Source organism: Zosterops lateralis (assembly GCF_965231275.1).
Source record: "Zosterops lateralis genome assembly, chromosome: 7".
Classification (NCBI taxonomy): Eukaryota; Metazoa; Chordata; class Aves; order Passeriformes; family Zosteropidae; genus Zosterops; species Zosterops lateralis.
Genome location: NC_139767.1, coordinates 32,934,781 through 32,957,682, shown reverse-complemented (window position 1 = coordinate 32,957,682; position 22,902 = coordinate 32,934,781). Strand labels below are relative to the sequence as shown.

At 43.6% G+C, this 22,902-nt stretch overlaps 1 protein-coding gene across 1 annotated transcript; it reads right to left on the bottom strand.

Moving 5' to 3' along the window:
* Positions 1-2,513: 2,513 nt before the first annotated feature.
* LOC310911447 (histamine N-methyltransferase-like) lies at positions 2,514-15,057 on the bottom strand. Its single transcript, XM_083864952.1, has 6 exons — positions 14,809-15,057; positions 13,835-13,887; positions 10,111-10,218; positions 6,606-6,736; positions 5,962-6,055; positions 2,514-3,702 (listed from the first exon to the last, which is right to left on the bottom strand). The coding sequence occupies exons 1-6, from the start codon at positions 14,943-14,945 to the stop codon at positions 3,347-3,349; spliced, it is 879 nt and encodes a 292-aa protein (XP_083721078.1). The 5' UTR covers positions 14,946-15,057; the 3' UTR covers positions 2,514-3,346.
* Positions 15,058-22,902: the final 7,845 nt, after the last annotated feature.

Below are 22,902 nucleotides of genomic sequence, written 5' to 3'. Positions count from 1 at the left end.
GAATTACCCCAGTGCAGGAATGGCGACAGCAGCCGAGCTGTGAGTGCATTTGTTCAATTTGCTGTGGTAATTAACGGAGCAGTGAGAATATTTTTCTATGTATGATTTAAAGTAACAGCCCTGAAGCTGCTTGGGCAGACGTGTTTGATGTGGAGGGATATGTTCATGAAGCCTGGGCTCTCTGGAGGGGCTCGGCCTTCTCCTCCCCCATTGTGGATCCCCCCCAGCCTCAGGCATGGCTCCAAAGCTGTGCCTCACTCATGGACATGGGCTCTTCCCTTCCCTGCACAGCAAACCTCCCACGGGAATTCCTTTGGGAAATAACCACCTGACACAGCATCAGAGCCACAAGCTCACACTTACTTATCAGAGGGACACAGGCCCAGGTGTTTGCCTGTTGTTTCAAAAGACTCCCTCCTCTTCCTCCTCCTCCCTCCCTCCTCCCAGCTTTTTTCTCCTGTACCTGCATTAGAATCTGTATATTCCAGGTTTATGTGCTCGTGAAATGAAAAGAAAAAAGGAAGTCTCCCAAATTTAAAAACAAGCACTGCTCAGAGCCATCTTTGAGAAAAACACAGAATGCAATATTAAGGATTGCATTTACCCAGGGTCACATTTCATATCTAAAATATATATTTAGCCAGAAAGGGGCACCCATGGATGAAGAGCTTTCAGGATCATTTCTGGTATAGTTTTAATACAGGTATCCTGAAGCCAAACCTGACCCAATCATATTGTGCTGGTTTAATACCACTGTTCTCAATGAACCTCTGTAGAAAGCCTACAGATTAATTTTTTAAGGGTTCAAGCCAGGAAAATATGGAATTGGAGTTTGACCTTTTTGCAAGGTTTTTAGTGAGAGCATAAAGGGAAGTGGCTTCAAACTGACAGAGGGCAGGTGTAGATTAGGGATAAAAAAATAAATTCCTAAGGGTGATGAGGCCCCAGACTGCTGTGCAAATCCCAGTCCATGGACAAACTATACTTCCAAACCCTGCTGTGGAATAGCCACACTGTACAATTAAGGGTGATTCTCACATGAAAATATGGTTCTCCACTCTATCAGGAATTTGTTTGAGAGATTTATAAAATGTCCTCAGTTTTTTATGGTAAAATGAGCATAAAATTGTGCTTCCCCACATTCATTTCCTTCTAAATAATAGTTAAAGTACTTGCTTCTTGAAAATGTATGTGTTATAAATTTAAAATTAAAACTAATTTATCCCTTAGGGGTGCTCTGCTCATTCAGTTTTCCCCCAGCCCCTTAACACAGACTTTTGCAAGATACAGAATGGAGTTTACTGTATTTTTCCCTCCCAGTTTTAATGAAATTCTCCTCAGAAGCAAAACACAGGAAGGAGGTCTCCATGCATGCACATTGAATATTTTGTGTGTATGTGTGTGGTCAAATCGTCCTCCGTTCTGTCCAGATCAGCTCTGCTGCTCTCTCCCACATTTTCAAAACAAACCTCCTTCTGCTAAAACCTCTTTTTCTCATTTTGTGGTGGGTTTGTTTGGTTTTTTTTTGTTTTTGGTTTGCTTCTTTAAAAGTCTGATAAACAATAAAACAGCAGGATCTGCAAGGGCATCTTATTGCTGGGTTTTGTTGCTGGATTAGTGTTTTTTTGGTTTTGTTCTGGCATTTCTGTGGCTCCCCGAGACATCTCACCCCTGACAGGGTTGATGTGGCAATGTTCAGCAGTCACCTGCTTTGCAAGCACCATTTAGAAAAGGTCACTGACAGCCCAAAAGAGCCACGAAAATAAATGTAACTTTAATTTGTTTCCCATTAGAAATGCGTGCAGCAATCTGTTCTAATGAGAGATTTGCTTTCTTTCCTGGCCACAGCAGCTCACAGACACACTGAGGTCTTCTAATGCAGGAGTCTGTGCTCAGAACTGGGTAAAGTGATAATAGTTTTAGTTCTGTCCAACAGAAGATTATCATGGAAACATTCTAAAATCCACCAGAATTAACATTTGAGCACTAGGAGAAGTTTGTGTTTCAAATAACTAGCCCTAAAATAAATATAAACAGCTATTACGCCCAATATGATCTCTCGAAATCGCTTCAAATCATTAATAATCTATATTGTATCAGAAATGTGTGTGCAAAAATAAAACATAAATCCTTGCAGCTAAACTATTACCTCAAGTAAACCATTTCAAGACTGAATCAAATTATTTCAATGGCAGAAATCGCACCTGTCTCAGGGGATAAATCGAGTATTCAGGCTGTTAAATCCATTCAAGCGACTCTATTGTATCCCACTATGTATTGTGCCTTGTAGAGAGAAAACAGTTCTGAAAACTATAAAATCATTTAGCAAAACAAATGCATCAACCACAACAGCCGCACATGGAGAAGGGGCTGAGGAGGTGGAACCCCTTCTTGCTGAATTCCCTGTGTAGTGAACAGATTTACCTGATACAATGCCATTGAAAAAAAAAATTAAAAATGCTACTGGAACCAGTCATTTTGGTATCAAAGTTTATTTTTATATTTTCCTTGTTACAAAGCTCACAGGCCACTTCTGGGCCTCGTTGCTGGGACCAGGAGTATTTTTTGGTTAATAAAAAATACAAAAAAAGCTCTGTGTGACTGCAGCAGCTAATCCCTAACAAAGACTTGGCATCACGGCTCACCACTGAAATCCACCTTTCCAGGACAATTGTTACCAACCCTGTGCCTCAACCATCTTCCCTTGATTCCCTCTTGTAGTGCCACTATGGACCTGGCACACAAATGGCTCTGCAGATACCTCATCATAAAATACAGAAAGAGGAAGCAGTGCCATTAAATGGAGATCCTGCAGAAGCAGGAGCAGGAAACCACTAAACATGCAGGTGTGAGGCTACTTTCACAGTGGCTGCAGGTATGAGATCTTCAAGTCACCAGCTCAAGAAATCCCATCAAAGATCCACCCAATGGTTGGTCATTCTGAGCCTGCACTCCTGCCAGCTGCACCAAGAAACTGCAATCTGCTTATTTAGTCTGTAGAGAGTTTTTAAATGAGGATGGTGGAAGCACATGTAGTTCTGGATTATTCCTTAGGAAAGGGTTAGGTTTCTGCAGTGGATAGTCTGAGTTGTGGCTGATTACACAACATCTGTATGATACAGCACAATTTACTGCCTAGTGAGTTACACATTCATAGATTAGTGTAGAATTAATCAAATATTAAAGCTTGCTTATAACAACAGATGTTAATACTGATTTCTTAACAAGCTCTAAAAATTATTATTAGCGCAGAAGCAAATTAAGCCATTTATAAAAAATGTAAAAATGCATTTCAGCTGTTAACAGTTTGTATCTCTTTGCCTTGGATCAGGCAGAAGACATTAACTCATGGATCAATCACTATTACACCCAGGTTGTTATTGAAAAACACCTTCCCATCTCTGATTTCACTGCATCCAGGCTTTCTTAACTCTTCCATTAGCTGACGCTTCAGTTCAGGAGGGGCAGTTTTAGCAAAGTCAAGTGTTTCTGTCAGGAAATCCAGCAAGAGCTCCCCATCTTTGTCTCCTTCAGTAAAGCAGCTCGTTATGTCCAAGTGGGATGGGAGCTCATAGAGCTGGTACTTCAGCCCAGCTGCATCCAGCATCCTTGGCAAATTAGCAGAGGAAACAAAAGTGCAAAGATCTTGCAAAGGGAAGGAAGACCCGTATTTCTTCCACAGCGTTTCCCAGCCGCTCTTTCCTAAGAGATAAACCACCAGAAAAATACTCAGAGTTCAGGAAAAACACCATTTGGAAGCAGTTTTGATTGTCTGAGGTTTTTAGCAGTTGTCAAGATCATTGCAAGTGGGATCTTTCCAGAGCTGGGAGGTGTCCTGGGCCATGGTGGAGTTGGGTGTCCCCCTGCTTCTGTTCCTCAGGTTTGGGGGCTGCAGGAGTGGGTGAGCACCTACCCTGGTGCTCCTCCTGGAGCTGAGGCCAGAGCAGTTCACTCTTGTGTACCTCTTCTCAAAAGACATTTTATAAAGCAAACCAGCTGAGTAAGTAGAAAAGTCCCCATATACATCTTCACATCTTTATTTTCCCCCAGCCTGGATCTCTGATTTGGTGCTTCTACTATAAGTCATTTGTAAAAGGATTACTCAGGATGACTGGACAGGCTGAAAATAACTTTGAGCCTAATGAGCAGCTCTTGAAAGTTACAACAATAATTCTCCCTAGGTACTAAAACCAGTTACTGGTGGTTTTGCGGTTGCTTTATCTGCAAACAGTTACTTATAGTCAAATAAACAGTTTGGCGTTTAGAAGAGAGGCTGCAATATTTTCTTTCACCTGGTGTAAATTGAATGCAGAGCACTAATTGCAGGAAATGTGCTGGTGTCAGTGTTGTGTGACTCAGTGCCATCTCGGAGCCGAGCAATTATCCCCTACCTGAACGCAGCATTATTATAATGGCTCTCGGAAGGCTCAGCATATGGCACTGCTTTTGTTTGCAAGGCGGTGTCAACAGACCCGCAGCCCCTGCAGGTCCTGTTCTCCCGGGGCAGGGGGGATTGCAACCTCCTCCACTGACCCCAGCCCTGTCCTACCAACCCTGCTCCCGGGCTGCCTTTTAATTAACTCACCCTGATGTGTTTGCGTTGGAGATGACATTACCTCTTGTGAAACGAGCTTTGTTCTGGTGATCTTTCAGTAACTCCTTTTGCTTCAGTGCTCATTTTCATGGCACTTTCTTCCCCTCTCTGTTCTTCTTGTTTTCCTCAAGGTTTTTCCCTTCCTTTCCTCTCTGCTATTCTGAGCCCTGCTCCTCTCTTCCACTTTTTTGTTGCCCCCAGCAATTTCTGCTCCATCAGAAAACACGGAGTCATCTGGCCCAGAGAGCACTTCAAATACTTTTCATGAACTCAGAACTTTAATCATTTTAATTTTGAATGGGCACACATTATTTCCTATATTCACATTTTATGAATATCCAAAGGGACAGGTTAAGCAACTGGAAAAAAGTTTTAATTAGCTATATGCAGGTAATCAGCAATAGGCTGATATTATTTCTCATTCAACCAAAGAACATGAACAGGTTTTAAAATATAATTTTAAATACATCTTTCTTGTTGTAAACTGCTTGAAAACACTTCAAACCAAAAACATTTGGGGAAAAATATAGCTGAATAAATTTGGGTCAGAAGTGTCACTTCATAGTGGATCCTTCATGAACAAAATAAAAGGAACTTCATCACGTTTGCAGTCGTGGGCAAATTCAATTAGAAATTAAGCTTAAACCTCTGAACAAATAATGCTTAACATACCTTTCAGAGTTGTTAGATGTGACTGTTTACACAGCTGAAATTTCCGTAGCTTTTGAGGCAAATTAAAGGCTTTCTAGAGTCAAATTAGACTCCACTATGGCACTGTCTCTGGCACACCTTTCCCACAGTATTAAAAGGTTGTAGTTTATTCTGCTCCAACATTTTCCTGCTGGATTGACCACAGAGCATCTCTATGAGATCTGAAACAGCCTGAGAACACTGTTTTGTACCCAAAATGATGATATTAAGGAAATGGGCAGTTTGAAAAGAAAATGAACCATATGTGCTCCAACACCTGCTGTATGGCACTTCTGAGCCCTGCCGTGGCTGTTTGCTTAATGCCACAAGGCTCTGGGAGAGAGAAAATGCAGTGCCCAGCCTGGAAAGCCTTTCCCAGCAAACAGCAGAGGCTGAAGGGGCTCCTGTGAGTGAGAGCTGTGGAATGGAGCCTCTCCTGTACAGAGGCTGCAGGACCTCTGCTGCCATCCATAACTGGACAGGATGGGGAAGGGCAGAGAAGGAGGTTTTGTGCCCATGATATGGGGGGTTTTGGCTCATAAATTCTTGGTGTTTACAACCCACACAGACATGACAGTGTGCAGGTTTCAGGGGATGTCTGTTCACCTCCATGGCCTGTGCTGCACACAGGAACCCCAAAGGTCCTCACAGCCCTTCCCTGACTGAGCAGCTCTCACCTGACACCAGGATAATGAGGAGCTTGGCCTGTGATTCCAGGAGGCTGTGGAAATACCGGAGAGTTGCAGGGACATCTTTCACATAATAGAGCATCTGGAAAAAGCAGAGATGCTTAGAGACATACAGTGCTATGCTGGTGACTGTTGTAACTGGTACCACGGTTAAAATGAACCAAATGGGGGCAATCCTGATAGAAAGGGAGGGACGATGAGGCACATTAGGAAGGTGTGGGCAGTGGGCTCACACTGCAGGCTCAGGGCTCTCATGCCCTGCCTGCTCTCTGGCACTGCAAGGACCCAGCTCATGTTCATGCATTAACTTGAGATAAAGAGATTTGCCTTTCTTCAGTGAAAGCTCCAGTGAACTTGGAAATACAAAGGCAATTTCATGGAGAGGACAAGGAGCTTTTGAAGACACTAGCTAAAATATATTCTTAGTTGACTGCCACCCACAGCCTGGTTAATAGGACTACTGTGCTCAAAGCTGCTTTTCATTTTTGCAGTTCATTTATGCTAAAGCACTTCAAATTACTGGGAAGTAAACTCACCTTTCTTCCCCTACGAGTGGATAATGAGGTCACATACTTCATGCATACTTTTAACAGCTGAGTGTTTGACAACATTTACTTTCCAGAGACTCTTACCTGGATCATGTGAATGAAGTCCCATTTTTTAGTCTTCTTTTCTGCATTCATTCGACTTTCATATTCATTAGCTGTCTCCTTATGCCAGGTAAACTTTATGTTCTCGAGGTTTGATGCCTGAGTCACACGCTCTGAAATAGAGGAGAAGGCAGGACAGGGTTATCTCAATTGCAAATATGGGGCTGATATCCACTCAGAGCTTTAATACATCCAAAAGCCATATTTAGGTAGAGAGTTTACCAGTTTAACATAACAGTGGAGTATCTAAAAACCTTGAGCCAATATGTGAGGAGAAGGCTGTAGAGGGCTGTATAGGACAAAATCTTAAGAGAATCTGATGCTTTCCTTTTGCTCCCTTGTTTGGGCTACTCTGGTTTACCTGAGCTAAAAAAAAAAAAAAAAAAAAAAAAAAAAAAAAAAGTAATTTCTTCCCCATGACTGGCTGAAACTGAATTAAAAGATGTTGACTGGGATGAATTGTTACAAGGCCACCAGCAGCACATTTCATGGTGAATAGAAGGACTGATGGGACCAGCACTCATGTGCCACACAAAACCCACATGGCTGAGCAGGAGTCAGGCCATGGTGGAGCATTTTCCCCAAATAAAATCAGATGCTCAAGGATGGATCAAAGGGGTTTCTTGAGAAGAGAAGCACAATTGAAAGGTTGAGAAGGGCAGAAAAAGTGAATGTCTTCTTCTAAATTTGTGTAACTGGGGTGGAAGGAGAGGAGAGGGAAGGAGCTTTGTTCCTAAAGCAAGGACCCATCTCTTGACATTCAGCTGCCTCTGTTTTGAAACAATTTTTCAGAAGCCCACAGTTCTGACCAGCTGCTTCAGGCAAAAGGGATTAAAGTGTTTTAAAGCAAAGAGCTTTAAAGAGTGACACATGGTGTGTCTTCAGACCTCAATTCAATGCACATCAGCAGCCGAGGAAAACAGAAATTTGCAGAAGTGGATTCAAGGAATAAGTTACACTGAGGGCCTGGCTCATGGCTGCATTTCCTTTGTTTTTATGGGAGCAAAACTGAGAGATAATTTCATAACATAGGGGATGCTGGAATACTAATGTCCATCTGCTGGCATATGGAGCTCATCTCATCTCATCTCATCTCACTGCGTTGCTGCCTGGCGCTCGGGATTGCTCCAGGACAGAGCAGGCCCTGATTCAGTTCCTGTGCTTCACTGGAGTTTGCATCAATTTTAAACTTACATGGCCCAAAGGCAGGCTGAGCCTTAGCTACAGAACACATGTTCAGAACAGCACAGTTTGCTAAGACCAGTGCCTTTACACCACTAATGACAATGTTTCTTCTTTTGGGCTCTGACTTGGGCACATCCCCGTCGGGCAGATGAGAAATGCTCCATCAGGGCTTATCTCCTCTCTTCTGTGGCTGGAAATGGGCCACCCCTTTCAGATGCTGCCACTGTTACTCTGTTAACTCCCATTTATCAGTCCCTGGCCCCAGCACTGGCAGTTCAGATTTGATTTGCTGTTCTAAACTCAGAAGCAGCTCCTGTCTCCTCACCAATAATCTGGGGCAATCTGGTTCAGTTTAATCATTGGTCTGTCTGCAAGGAGGAGCTGGGAACAAAGTGGAATTGTTTTCCAGGCTGGCCTTCAAAGTCCAAATTCTAGGAAATGCAAATTCATTATGGAATTATGGTAAATTGCTTCTCCCCTGGGCTCACCCCAGATTCTTTTCCCAGCCAGAAGCTGGGTGTGTACCTGATGGGTGCCATTAAAACTGGGCTGCCTGCAGGGGTGATGCAGCTCAGTGCTGGGGCCACCAGCACTCCAACCATGGCCACCAAGGAATCCCAAGCTGAAGGAAAGCCACAGCCTGTCCATGAGGCTTTGAGGAAAGCCTCCATCACATGCCACAGCCCAAGAGAAACCTGAGCTTGTCATCACTGCACATCCCAGCAGGGAGTTTCTCTCGTGAGCTTGGCTTCTCCTTCCCACAGAGAAAGCATTTGGTGAGGCAGAAAACATAACTACTGAATCCTCAGAGGTGCAGATAATGTTTCTAATTCTCTACAGAAAATCTTAGGCCTCAGAAACCTAATTAATGGTAGCTACTGGGGACATGATTAATTACCAAATAAGAGAGTTTAAAGAAAGAAATTCAGATGAATATTTAATTTTTAGTTTAGCATAAAACTTAAAATAAGGACAACATTTTATATTTTCTTTAACTTTCTTCTGGAAAGAAACTCACTGCAGCAGGATAGGACTGCCAGTTAATTGGTGGTAGATGGTGGGACCACAGGGAAGATTCAGAGCAAATCCAGTCCAGTGTAGCCCAGACAGGGCAGAAATTCTTTGTTGAAGTGCACAACTGTCTTATAAACAGAGAAGATGCTGTGTTGCCCACCTTTCACTATTTCAACCTGTAGTAACATAAAGACTCTGGGGATTTTGCACAAGGCATCTTTTAAAAGATCAGGTCTGTGTTAAATTGAGAAAGATACAAAAAATTATTTTTTTTCTGGAAGCCTTTGGTGCTTCCAGTGATCCTGAGCTACCTCACTGCAGGGAGAAAGGGAGTGTTGCTTTTTCTTCCCCTTTGACTTCCACAAGCTCATTCACACTGGGAATTTTTAAGGACTTAAGCAGGAGAAAGTCTAGAGATTTACAGCGTGGTTTTACAGCCTGGTATTTACTATGGTCTGGAGCGTTTCCAGCAAGAGACTCAGCTGATGAGGTTCATTCATTGCTGTCACATCCATGCAGCAGCTTCTCCCTGGCCAGGTGTGCTCTGCTCAGGGCTGGTGTCACCTCCCTGGACACCACCATCACCTGCCAGGTGAATCCTGGTGGGGGCTAATCCAGTGACAGTCAAACTGTTGCTATTTAATGCTCACTTTGTAGGGTAACTTGATCAAACTAACACCCAGTTCTCCTCGGAAAATGCTTTGCTTTCCTCCCTGAATGCTGCTTAGACCTTTGGGCTGGGGGAAGGAAAGAAGCTCTGAGCCCCAGAGCACACGGCAAAAGTCTTTCCCATCACTCCTGCTTTCCTTTCCGTGTTTTCTAATTCAAAGCCTGGTAACTAATTTAGTGCCCCACTGTGAGGTTTAGTTATTTGTTGGAAATTATTTTTAAGATGTGAGAGAATTACCATGAGACACTAAAATTTTCCCTTTGATGCTGAGGAAGGATCCTGATTCCACACAAGTTGAAGTAGAAAAACTTTCTGAAATGCATGGATTTCACTCCATTCCCTACAATCAAACATCACTTTCCCACCTTGTTTAGCTTTTAAAGTCTGTCCAGCCAAGTATTTGCCATGCAGAGTTCTTTGCAGTGTGAGAGACCAAAATTTTAATGACAGTGAACATTGTTGAGAAGCAATGCTGGCAAAAAAAGCATGAAATTTTGAATTTAACTTTTAAAAGATAGTTCTGCAAGAAGACATTTGAACATAGGGTCAACCACATTTCAAATTTTTAATGCATGTAAAAAAATTAATGTAAATTTAATTTATTAAATGTAAAAATACCTTGGTACTTGGAGATTTGGTCAGCACTTGGCTCTATCACATCATTGTTGATGGTGACCCCAGGATATCTGGCTTGTATTTTTGAGAGGATCTGCAAGTCCATCTCACCTAAAGAAGCAGGAGATACAAAACAGAGAATGAAAACAAAGCTGAGGCAAAGGAATTCTCCACCACCCTTGCGTGCCCAACTTGGCAGTTTGATTTCTGCCAAGGTCCAAGCAGCTGCTTTGCATTCTCAGTAGGTTGTAACTGAATATTGAGCTCTAGGCTTTGAGAAAAATGTAAATATTAGTCCCAGCTCTCTCCATTTCTCCTTTGACTGGCACCACCAGGGCCAAGGGAAAAGCAGACACAGTCATGCTTGACCTCTTTTTTTCTGGACATGGTCTAACCTTGAGTAGGAGATCCTACATGACTCTCACAGTGCCAGTTCTGATGATTCCAAGTCACCAGCAAACTTGGCAGGATTTCTTTGGAGTCAGTAGGAGCAATTTTAGCCAGGCACCTCACTGGTTACAAGGTCATGGGGGGAGGGAAAAGGAATATGTATTTGCACTGGAATCAGAGACAATATTCATATCTGTCTTTAGTGCCCTGTGACTTTTCCCAAAAGAATGAATAGAGCACATACCATTTGTGTTTATCTAACCCTTGTTTACAGAATACCCCAGAGATGACTGTATTTCATGTTTTAAGGAAGAGTTCTCTCTAAACACTGCTCATGTCAGCTGTAATTATCTGGTCGACGGAGGTACAGGTAGATCTAAGGTTTCAAAATTTAAAAATAGCTCCATCATTCTCAGCCATCTCACCCCATCTGCAATGTAGGAAACTCAGGGGGTGATATTTCTGACTGAGGCATGGGTCCAGGGACAATATCCCACTGGCTTGGCTCAACTTTCTCCAATCCCTGCTTATTGTACTTGGATAGATTTTAAGTGGAAAAAATAACAGCAGAACAAATTAAGATAAGAAAGAGTGAAACAGAGGGTAACTGCAGTGAATAACAGATCCAGGGGTCACGTTACAAGTAAATATTGAGCTTTGTCCTGGAAGACTTACTTGTGCTTGCACAAAACTCCATGTTATAAATTTCCCTACAAATGAGCAAAGTTTTGTACTGAATGGAAGGCCACCCAGCAAAGTTATGGAATGGAAGACCACCCTGATGGCCAGACAGGCCCTTGCTGAGGGGCTGTGGAAGGAGTCCTGCACAGCCTCTGCCCACCCTCATCCTTTTCAGAGTCCCTGGACTCCCACCACTTCAGCATTAGCTCCATCGTGCAGAACATTTGAGGAGCAAAAGGAAAACGCTGAGCACTAAATTGCTCATTAGTGCCCAGAGGATATAATATACAAAGTGAGAAAGAATTCCATTCTTCAATTTACATGTCTTTCTTAAAGCAACCAGCAACACCAACATTCACATGGCATCTCTGGAAGCACGTTCTTTGAGGGAGGGAAAATGAATTTCTGAGGTGGCAGAAAGAGCTGCAGCTTGGCTATTGCTGCAAGCCCTGTGCTCTGGAGTCTGCCATGGTAAAATGTGGGAACACAGAATTTTGTAATGAACTACTGCAATAGTTTGATATTTTTTTGGTTGCTTTATCAGCTTTCCATAAAATGATTTAGTCCTTTGAAAAGGTTGTTGCAGGTCCTGATTAAAAAGAAAAGTTAAAAATTTAATTTTGTATTTCTATATGCAGGTTAATATGTTCCCTTCCGCTCTTGTGCGGCCAAATCACCCTTGTCCTGTTTTTAACCAAAAAACCCACCCCTTTGATTCATAATTTAATCCACAGCCTTAACTGACTTTCACTTAGCTCTTTTATATGCAAACAAGTGTCCCGAGGCATTTTACAGTCAGATCGGTGGCAGCTTGCATTATCAACAATTTGGCAATTAGGCTATCCGAATTATTTAAACTCTCCAACACAATTACCTTTTAAAGGCTACCACTATGTTCGCCATTAAGTTTCTAATTAAACATTTTACGTAACGGGATAGTTTATAGCCCAGTTGCTACTTTATAGCAGCGCTGATGACTTTTATGGTGTTTAAAGGTACAGAGTGCGGCGCGCTGGAGTGTGAATTTAATAAGGCAGCGGCTGCAGCGAAGGCAGGAGCGGTGCTCGGGCGGTGTAATGGGAGAGGATGCTGCAGTTAATGGCTTCTTGTCTCCCAAGGTGGAAAAGGGGAGAGGAAATGCTTTCCTTCCGTGCGTCCTCCCTGGGAAGAGCAGGGCAGGGCAGTGGCTCCATCACTGACCTCCCACACCAGCCAGGATGGGCTGGAGGGATTTGGGAATCGGCTCCTTCCTGATCTCATAAGGACCCATGGTTAGAGCAAACCAGTGGGCAGATGGGGTTGGGTGGTTTGGAGATTTTTTGCATCACAAACTGAGCTTTGCCTACCCATTGTTGATTGATGGCAAACTAGTCTGTCTCTGGCCAGTGACTGAAGGACTTCACTAAATAAAGTGTTCCTGTTAAAAACTAACTTTCTTTCTTTCTTTCTTTCTTTCTTTCTTTCTTTCTTTCTTTCTTTCTTTCTTTCTTTCTTTCTTTCTTTCTTTCTTTCTTTCTTTCTTTCTTTCTTTCTTTCTTTCCTTCCTTCCTTCCTTCCTTCCTTCCTTCCTTCCTTCCTTCCTTCCTTCCTTCCTTCCTTCCTTCCTTCCTCCCTTCCCTTTCTCTCTCTATCTCTCTCTTCCTCTCTCTTCCTCTCTTCCTTCCTTCCCTTCCTTTCTTTCTATTTTCAGAAGAATGGTTTCCTTTGGGGAGCAATGTTCCTGCTCTGTCACACTGTCTGTTTTATAACTAATGCCCACCATTTTCATACAATTACTCTGTGGAGGAGAGACTGACAAAACTGAGCTTAGTCTTTGGCGAAGATATGAGTACAGCATTTAAACTAGATTAACTGTTCATATAAAATTTAAGTGTGGTGACTTAATGGGCAGAGAAGGAAACATAGGTTTTAATTATGGGGGCACTTAGCCAAGAATTTAATGAAAATAAGCCACTTGATCTTACTGGTATTGTTTTTCCACTCAGTCAACTTAAGATAAAGCAGCAAAGGATCATTTTTTGGGATTTCTTTTGGTTTTCTTCTGGATCTTATGCTCAGTTCCAGTGTTTTGGGGGACAGCAGTACATTGGTGCTGGTCAGCAAACACTTACAGGAAAAGCAGAGCTCAGCTATGGCTCTCACATATCAGTGATGAGAGTTATCACCTCAATAAATAGTTACAGGGAAAAAGAGTTGCAGTTCAGGTAAAAACACAGTATTCTGAGGAACCTAAGACATTAGGTTGTTTGGAGTTTGGATGGGGTTTTTTGTTGTTTGTTTTTTGGGAATTTTGGGGGTTTCGTTGTTGTTGGGGTTTTTATTTTGTTTTGTTTAGTTGGTTGGTTTGGTTTAGGTTGTTGTGTAGAAACTCTATGGAGCAGTTCAAGCTTCTCTCTGCCTTTGAGGAGTGATGGTGTAGAAGGCGAGTCTTTTGTGGAGGACATAAAGGAATCAGAGTGGGGGAGGCACAAGCTGTTTTCAGATGATGTGGTCACACACCAACTAACACCACCTGTCCCCTGGAACTGACTTATCAAGGAAAGACTTATTTCCCATTCTGCTCCTCTCACAATTTTTAGTCCTTTATTCTTAAAAAAGAAAAAAAAAAAAAAAAAGAAAAAGGAAAAAACATATCACTATTGAAGTCCATACATACCTGCTCCACCACCAACACTTAGAACATTGATTGTAGACTTCCCATTTCCAATACTGAAAAACATTATTTAAACATTTTAGGAGAGCTGCCCAGTAGAAAGGGTGCCATGCATAATGTGAGACACTGGAGATCCCATTAAGACTAAAATTTGCAGGGCAAAACCCAAATGCACTGTGTGTGTACTCAGGCATGCCTGTGAGCAGACAGGACAGATCAGATTCATAACTCTTCCCTTTGGATATTCATAATTTCCAGTTATTTTGGCAATTTTTAGAGGTGGCATTTTGCTTTTATTACGAGGGAATAAAAGCAGAAGCAAGTACACGCCTTCTCTGTGTCTGTGCTCACAGGAACACAGAACCCTCTGCAGGTTAAAAATTATTTGTAGAAGTTTTTCATTATGCAAAATGGAGAGGGAGAGGGAAGAACATAATGCTGCCTAAAATCCCTGAGTGAGGCTTTGGCAGAGCCATGAAACTCTGAGCCCTGAGAAGAGGCTCCCCAGAGCCAGGATTTGATTCTGGCTGTCTGCTCCCAAGCCAGCCTGCAAAGTGAGGGGTCCAGCAAAGGACACGCTGGCAGGCAAAGCAAGAGCACGATCCAGCCATCCTAGACAAACCCAAAAAATTACCTGAAAAAGACTACTTTTAAAAACCTGCTTTCAATCAACTATGGATGCTAGAATGTAGTATCTGTTAGTGTGTTTCAGAGCTGATTCAGGGCCAGCTGTGTTTGTGTGCAAGGAAACAATGCAGCCTTATCTCCTCCTCGCTCGGCAGCCTCCATCCCGGAGAGCCACCATCCATCCATCCATCCAGCCCTGTGCGCAAACAGCATCCTGCAGCCAAGCCCTATCACAGGCCCACAGACAGGGCAGGGAACAGCAATCTGCCTCTCCCAGGCAGCCCCCCGAGGCCAGCAGCACCGTGGGACAGTGGCTGTCCTTCAGCCCAGGGGTGTCACCTCGCTGTTACCTCGCTATCACGTCCGGCAGCTGCCTCTCCACGAAGTCCTGCATGCTCTGGTGCTCAGTCGACCTCTCCAGGAAGAGGCGGAAGGACCGGAGGTATCTGTCGGGATCAGCGACCAAACTCCTCATGGGTGATGCCATGCTGGGTGTCAGGAGGGGACAGGCTGCTCCCTGCAGCTCTTCTCTCAGGGCTAGAGAAGGAATGAAAAGTGCTGGAGAGGAAAATCCAGCCCACACCCGGACTTTGCTCCACGTCCCCGGCCCTGCTGCTGTCCCGGAGTGTTGCACAATCTTGCAATAGAAGCAGCAAAGGGTAATTTATCATCTTTAATCTGTGCAGAGCAACTGCCAGCATTTTTTAACTGTGCTGACACAGGGCTCTGTTTAAACACAGTGAAAGGGTCTTTAGATGGTTCTTAAATACAAAAAAACCCCAACAAACCCAAAACCCCTCTCTTTTGTGAAGACATGGAGAGGCTCCAAAGGCTGGGTCTGGATTAGAAGAAAGTGCAACACTCATCTCCAGAGACACTGGCAGATGTCTCTATCTGGTTTTTTAATCTTTTGATGTCCTTAAAGGGAATGCTGATGGTAGGGTGAAAACAATAAAAAACCTCATAAATGCACTTTATTTTTCTGGTTCTTCTGAAGATAATGGTACAATTCCCATGGGTTAAGTAGCTAATTCACCAAAGCCACGAGAGTTACTGGAATAGATGTTGTGCTAAGCCAGGCTTACAGGGAATCAGGAGTGGGGAAGGCAAAGCCTGTTACCAGGGAAGTGTCAGACTGTACCTTAAAAGATGCACAAAACTGTCTTTATCCATCCTCTCTTAAACTACAATTTAAATTCATCATATCTTGTCCTACCTGGCAAGGAGAAAGAGAAACCCTCCTCATCCTCATGACCCCCATGTTTAAAGACATGCCAACATTTCCTTGGTGTCTCTTACCATCCCTTCTGGCTTTTCTGCAGAGTTACATCCCAGCCACCTCTTGTTTTTTTTTTAACAGTTCCCTTTGAACTGTCTCCAAACCCCAGTGATGCTGAAGTGAAGCACAAAACCCTCCTGGCTGCTGATTTTCCTGGCTCCCAGCACAGCCGGGATGGCTTCCCTGGCTCCACTGAGACCCTGCACCCGCTGCCTTCACTCACCAGCACGAGCACTGGAATTCAGATCATGGGCTTGTTCCAGACTGCTTCTCTCATCCCTTTGAATTATAAATCTGGCCTCTGTTGTGCTCAAGTCCCTCCCAGCTGCACATCAAATAACACAGTCTGGTCCCTCCTTCAAACCCTAAAGAGAAACAAAACCAACAGGCTCAGGTCCATATTTGCCATCACCTCCCTTTTTGGCAGTGACCTTCTGACAAATTTTCTAACTGTGCAACCAGTTTTCCACCCACCCAATCAAGGCTGTCTCATCAAGGCCACATCTTCCTCACTTGATTATGAGAATGTCATACACAGTGGTGCCGTCTCCTTCTCCCCTGTACACCAGCAGAAAGATAGGCTTGGAATGATTTCTTTCTGATATATCCACATTGCCTGACCATCATCTTATTCTCTTTCTGCTGCATGGAGGACTATTTCTAGGAACTATTTCTAGGGACTATTTCTAGGAACTATTTCTAGGGACAGCCATCATGCTGAACAGCTGCCCAGCTCCCTCTCCTGCCCCCTTTTCAAAAACAACATCAGCTGAGCTGTTTGGCTTTTCCCATTTTTCTTCTCTGCCTGTGACAAAGGTGACATCCAAGTTGTGGCATGTTTTGGTTTTGCAGCCCAAGGGCCAAATCTCCTCACATCCCAAAGGTTCCTGCAGGAAGGGCCATGGTGAAGCTTGGTGACAATTCGCCTCCTCCAGCTTGTGCTGCTACCAGAGCCACAGGCAATGGCTGAGAATTCAAAATCAATTAGCAATTAGCAATTTCTCTCTTTGGGGCAGTCCCAAAGACCACTGGTGACCTCTGGAGCAGGTCCCAAGGTTGATTTCCCACCCATGCTGCCTCCAAGGCAGACTGGCTTTGGTACACTACCTGCTCCCCACCTGCTCAGACAGCAAGGATACTTTCAAGTGAAAAAATAGCAAAGTTGAGCATTTTAAAGAGCAGTAATGAAAAATGAGCTGGTACAACACTGGTGATAACTAGATGGGAAAGTTTTAAAAACTCTGTCAGCCTCTTACTGAAAACCCCTCCTTGACCCAGATGAGCAGCACCCAAACACCCAACCAACATCTGAATTAACCTGGGAATCCAAGTGGGAATTTTTCCAGAGATGGTAAGGAAGAAAACTCCAAGAAGTACCTTCAATGAGAATCACTCACTGCTAACCCACCCTGAAAACACAATGGTGTATTCTGTGTTTAACCATTCCTTTGCTATGCCTGACTCATTGCTTTTTATTTTCAGTGCATAAGGAGGCTTTGCAACTAATATATTTTTTGCCATATATATTTGCCAAAATATATTAGTTTGCCACTAATATATTTTTTACTACTTTCAATCTTGGAAAAAATATTTTGCAGTTTATAAGAGGAGATTTAGATAATCGACCCTTTTTTCTGTGCCTCCCTCTACTTCCCATGATTTAATTTGCCAACATCCCCTGCTCAGCAGTCTCTAATGAGCAGCTGAGATTCATTTTCATGTAGGGTGCAGTTCAAGGAATTTGTCTAATTTCTTTCATTACACTTTTGGCTGTTGGAATTTGCCCCATTTATTTCATTCTGTGGGTTTTTTTGCTGCTTGAATTGCAGACAGTTAACTTTAAAAATGAGTAAAGAGAAGGAAGGAAGGGATTGTTTTCTGAATTAAGCGGATAGAAACTTGTAAGGGTCGGAGCTGTCCCTCTGCCTCTCCAGGCACACGAGGTTACAGCTCTGTAGAGCATTGAGGATGGGTTGTCCCCATTGTCCCCAGTGTCCCCCAGGACAGGCCTGGCACGGCCACCCTGCTGCGGGAACATCCAGGCACACAGAGCCTCTACCCCGGTGTTAATTAGAGTAAGGGTGATTAATGAAGCCCCGCCAGTGGGATGTAGAACCTGCAGCTCCTGACAAATTGGAAATAATTGTCTCGGTGTGTGGCACGTGGCGATTTGCAGTTTGCCTGTAGAACCCACCCATTATAGATAACTTTGCTTTTTTAGCTGGTTTTCTCCCCAGCAGATATCCCTTACTTTGCAGAGCTTAAGCAATGGGAAGCGTTTTCCAAGTTGTGTGCACCCTCTGCAGCCCTGTTAGGAGTGGTTTTATCCCGAGGAACATAAGCATGGATAAAACCATTGACCTGTGTCTGATATCACATTGTGATTTGGTGTTCAGGGCATCACACATTTCTTCTCTGTGTGCCTCAAATTATTCTTTGTTTCTCCATGTTTAGCAAGAAGGAATTTTTTTAAAGTTAAATGAAGAAGTTTTCCCTCTGGAGTTAGATAGAGAAATGAACTGTTCAAGGAGAAATGAGCTGTTCACATGACAAAAGTCATATAAAATAACACCAGTAATATTAATAACGATGCTTTCAAAGGCACAGTTACAGGGAGAATGGCTGCAGCTTGACATTTAGCTGAGAGTTTACTCAAATGAAGATTTCGTATCAACAGTTAAAATTGTTCAACCAGAACCACTGTGTGCAAAGGCAACACCCACTGCAATTTTTTCTCTCTCTGTTCACAGCACCATTTCCTCACCAGTCTGAGGGAATGAGACACAAAGCTCCTTACCAAGGATCTCACTAGGAGCAGCAATGCCACAGTGTTTAGTACCTGCCATATTACATGATTTTGTGCTTCAAAGAGTAATGCCAAATCCACACAGGCAGAAAGGGGAGACCAGCAACAGTTTTGCCCTTTCAAATCAACAGTCATGACTTGCTTGCCCATGTCAGGGAACTTAGAACTAGGTGGTCTTTCAGGTCCTTTTGAATGAAAACATTCTGTGGTTGTTTAATTCTATGACTTAATTTTCAAGGGGTGTTTTGAGGAAAATGAAACCCTGGATCAGCCACAGATCAAGCCAGCTTCCACTGGCTTGCAGTGTCCCCGCAAATGTCCCTTCTGCAGCCACTGCTCCCACCCAGGGAACCCTGTCCTGGCTCTGTATTGGTGATAAGCACTACTGTTCAAACACAGCTGAACAGCAAGGTCAGTGGTGTTTGGTTTTCTCTGCAGTTCCAGGAATCTGTATTAATTGGTATCACCAAAGCTGTGCAAGCTGGTCTAAAGAAAATAAACTCGGTGCATCTGGCCCACACTTTTTTCCCCTCTGTAGAGCATTGAGGATGGGTTTTCCAAGTGCCAGTTGCCATTTAATAGGCAAGCCTAAGCTCAGAGAGCCAAAAATAAAGATTATATGCACCTGGTGCTTTTAAGCGCATTGTGAAAATAAAAGATGCTGCTGTTAATTTGCTTCTTTAATTCCCCCTAGGGACACATTTGGTGAGATTTAAGTGAAATCCCAACCATTTCAGTGTGGTGTGTGCTCAGTGCTGCCCTGGTGCAGGGACCCTGGGGATCTGGGGATGCTGCACCCCTGCCTGGCCCTGAGCCAGAGGCTGTGACCCAGCAGAGGAGGACAAGGGCCAGGATGGAGCCCAGAATGGTTCTGTAAAGTGACACTATGCAGAGAAACCGGCCACACACAGACCTGGCAGATCTATGGGTTTGTTCATTAAGGTGGTTGTACACTATTTGACATTGTAGGACCATCACAGAATCATAGAATAGTTGTGTTAGAAGGGACCTTAAAGACCATTTCATCCCAAACCCTGTCATGGGCAGAGACACTTTCCATTAGACCAGGCTGCTCCAAGCCCCATCCAGCCTGGCCTCGAGCCCTTCCAGGGATGGGGCAGCCACAGATTCTTTATATTTATTTATGAAAAATCACCTTCCTGTTCCATTCTACCATGTGCCCTCCTATATACAGCACTGTCCTAGATAGCAGGAGGCTGAGTTATTGAAAGGAAATCCCAGAAACCCTGAAGGCATTAATATTTGGGAAATAATCACTATAACATATTAAATATCTCTCTGTCATGGCAGCTCAAGGGACAATTCACAGCTCTGGAGATACTTGGCCAACTGTGAGGTAGAATAATACTAAAATACAAAGTTGTGAGTAAGATAAGTCCCCCTGGGAACCTGACAAGGACACAAGCAGTTGTCACTGGCCCCTTAGGTGAGTCAAGAGCTGGGAACAGCCAACATCTGCAGATTATTTCCTTCTCTGGAGTACATCTGTGTGGGTTTGGGCTGAAAATTTATACTCTGGGAAGAAAGAGAAAGGAGTTAAAGGTTGTGGTCTTGGTCCAGATGAATCACTGAAATCTTTTCCTCCAGGTATGCTCCAAGTGATGCTGGGAGACAGCCCTTGGTGGAAGGGATCATGCCCTGCTCCAGGCTCCCAGGATGCTCACCAGACATGCCCAGCAGCAGCAGCACAGGATTTCCTGTAGGCTGTGCTGATCCACAAGCTCCATCAGCCTCATCAGTCCTATGGCAAAAGTGGAAATAGCAGAAAAAATTTATCAACTGGTGATTTATAAGAGCTGTGGTAACTGGTGAATCTGTTGATGCTTTCAGAAATCAAAAGTCCTATCTAAGTTAGCAAAACCCAGGGTACGAACAGGGTAGTGGGACTGGCTGCTGTCTACATGTGAAGACAGGAGATTAAGGCTGTGCAATGATGATTTTATCTCAGAAGGGATGGGAGTGCTGGAATAGACCATCCCTCACATGAGTGGCTGCAGTGATCCTCCCCTGGGGGATGATCCATTCCTTTGGAGCAGGGACCAGAGGCTGGAGTCACAGCTGAGAAAAGCTAAGCTTGAGAGATGGATCCATGTGTAATGTCCCCCCCTGCCCTAATATAACACAGGAGTACAGAGTGTGTGGGTATACGAAACTGGAAAGATGCAGAAGGAACGGGAAAGGCTGCACAGGAACCATCTAATTTCTACCCTGTAACCAGATTTCAATGCATTTGGAGATGGTCCAAATATCTGAGCCCAAAGATCCAGGAGTTTATTGGGCTTACCTCTGGATCTGATGTAATCAGACATGGCCAGCCTGATAAAAGCAGAAGCGAGACATTGCTTAATGTCTGAAGAATTATTTCTGCTGTCTCCTAATAAAGCACACTGATGTAAGCTGGGGATGATAATAGGAGCTCTGCGCTGGGCTAGCAAAATCTCATTTTTCAGGACAACTGAACTGTCAGTGCCAAAGAACAGACAGGTTATTGCTCATGCTCCTCCAAGGTTACTTTTATTAAAATGGAAATTTCCCAAGCTTTGCATGCACACATACATGGCCAGGGGGGCAGACTTCCCTGTGAGGGGGAGAGGGGCCTTGCCACAGCCTCTCCTCCCTCCTGCAGCTCCTTAGGGCAGCCCTAACAAATGGGGGTGCCCTGGGGGGACTGAGCACAGCTGTCTCTGCCCTGGGTCTGTGTCTGAACCAGCCCCATCCTCACCACAGCTTTGGGGTGAGCTTGGCACCTGCAGCAGCCTGGGGTGGGTGCAGTGCTCTCCCCCACAGCTGCACCCCATGAATATCCTGTATTATCACCTCTGGGTGAAGATTTGCTGTCCCTCCTCAAACCCAGCACAGGAACCATCATCTTCAAACTGAGCCTTGCACATTTTGGGCTGACACAGCTCTGCACACCAGAGGGGTGCAGCTCCCCAACCCCTCTCACTGCAAGGAGGGAAGAGGAAGAGGGAATATTTCATTTGGAAGGACCCTACAAAGATGACCTAATCCAACTGCCTGACCACCTCAGGGCTGGCTGGAAGTTAAAGCATCTTGTTCAGGACATTATCCAAATGCTTTTTAAACAGATGATAATAAAAGAAAAAAAAAAGGGGAGAAAAGAGCAAAAAATTAATACCTGGCTGTATTTCACTTTTTGTTGTCATAATACACTGAGAAACTACAACAGGCAAACCCTGAACGTGGCTGCTGAAAAACGATTTGTTCAACAAATGTGTCTTTTTATCTTCCCCAGTACATCTGAGGAACAGATTAAATTTTCACAAACGTGTGCCTTAGTTAAAATAATTTTGCTTTTCCCGTTCCTGAAGTTAATTGAACCAAAAATTGTTTGTGAAAATATCTCATTATGGAGCACTCCAAATTTCTGGCTTGCAATTAGTGAAACAAATCAGTGCTCTATTCCCAGACTGGAAAAATAAATAAATAAATAAATAAAAATTAGAGCATTTCAATTAGAAATTGAAACTGAAATTCTTAATTAAATTGATCTCAGAAATAAATTCAAATTGAAAAAAAAATAAATTGGTAAGGGGATTTCATTACTGTGCCTGGTTTTGGAGGTGGTCAAGGATGGTCACACTTTCACCAACAGATGCTCCACACCAGGAACTGGTAGAAGAAAATGCTGCTGGAAATCATCCAGAGTGTGCAGCTCCTGTCCTGGGAAGCCACAAGCAGCCATGGACAAGACACAAAACCCCCAGCTTCTTGCTAGCCTTGAATGCGACTCATTTTTTTCCTGGGGACTGCAATCTCTGCCAAGAAACCTTTTTCTGTGCTGGAGAAGCATGAAGGACTCAGCAAAGACCTGGCTCAGGTTATTGATATTATGGGAAAGCAGAGTTATGCCAGGGAAGAGGAGATGGCCTTTTTTGTGTGTGTGCCACTTTTGCTGCTGATTCAGGTTTTCTGCACATTTTAGGAAGCAATATTCATTCATTATGAAAAAAACCCCCAATTCTTAAGGCATTTTACCCATACATGGGAATTATTATTTTCTCTTTTGAAGGTGCAGTGATATGAGGAGAGAACTGACAGAAATACCCAACAACCTATACATGAAAAATAACAACTTGGGCATTTTTTTTCAGACACTGTCATGAGGGGCTGGTCCCAGGCTGACTCAGTGGAGCTTCAGACCCATGGATGACAAAAGCATGAAGTGAGACAAAAGTCATGCAGCTCAATACCTGCTCATGTTTTAAGTTAATTTTCACTTGTAACAGCAATAGCTGCTTTTTCCAGAACAAATATTACTGGCTCAAAAGATCCCTGTCTTTCCTATATCTGTGCAATATCCACTTCCCATTGGCA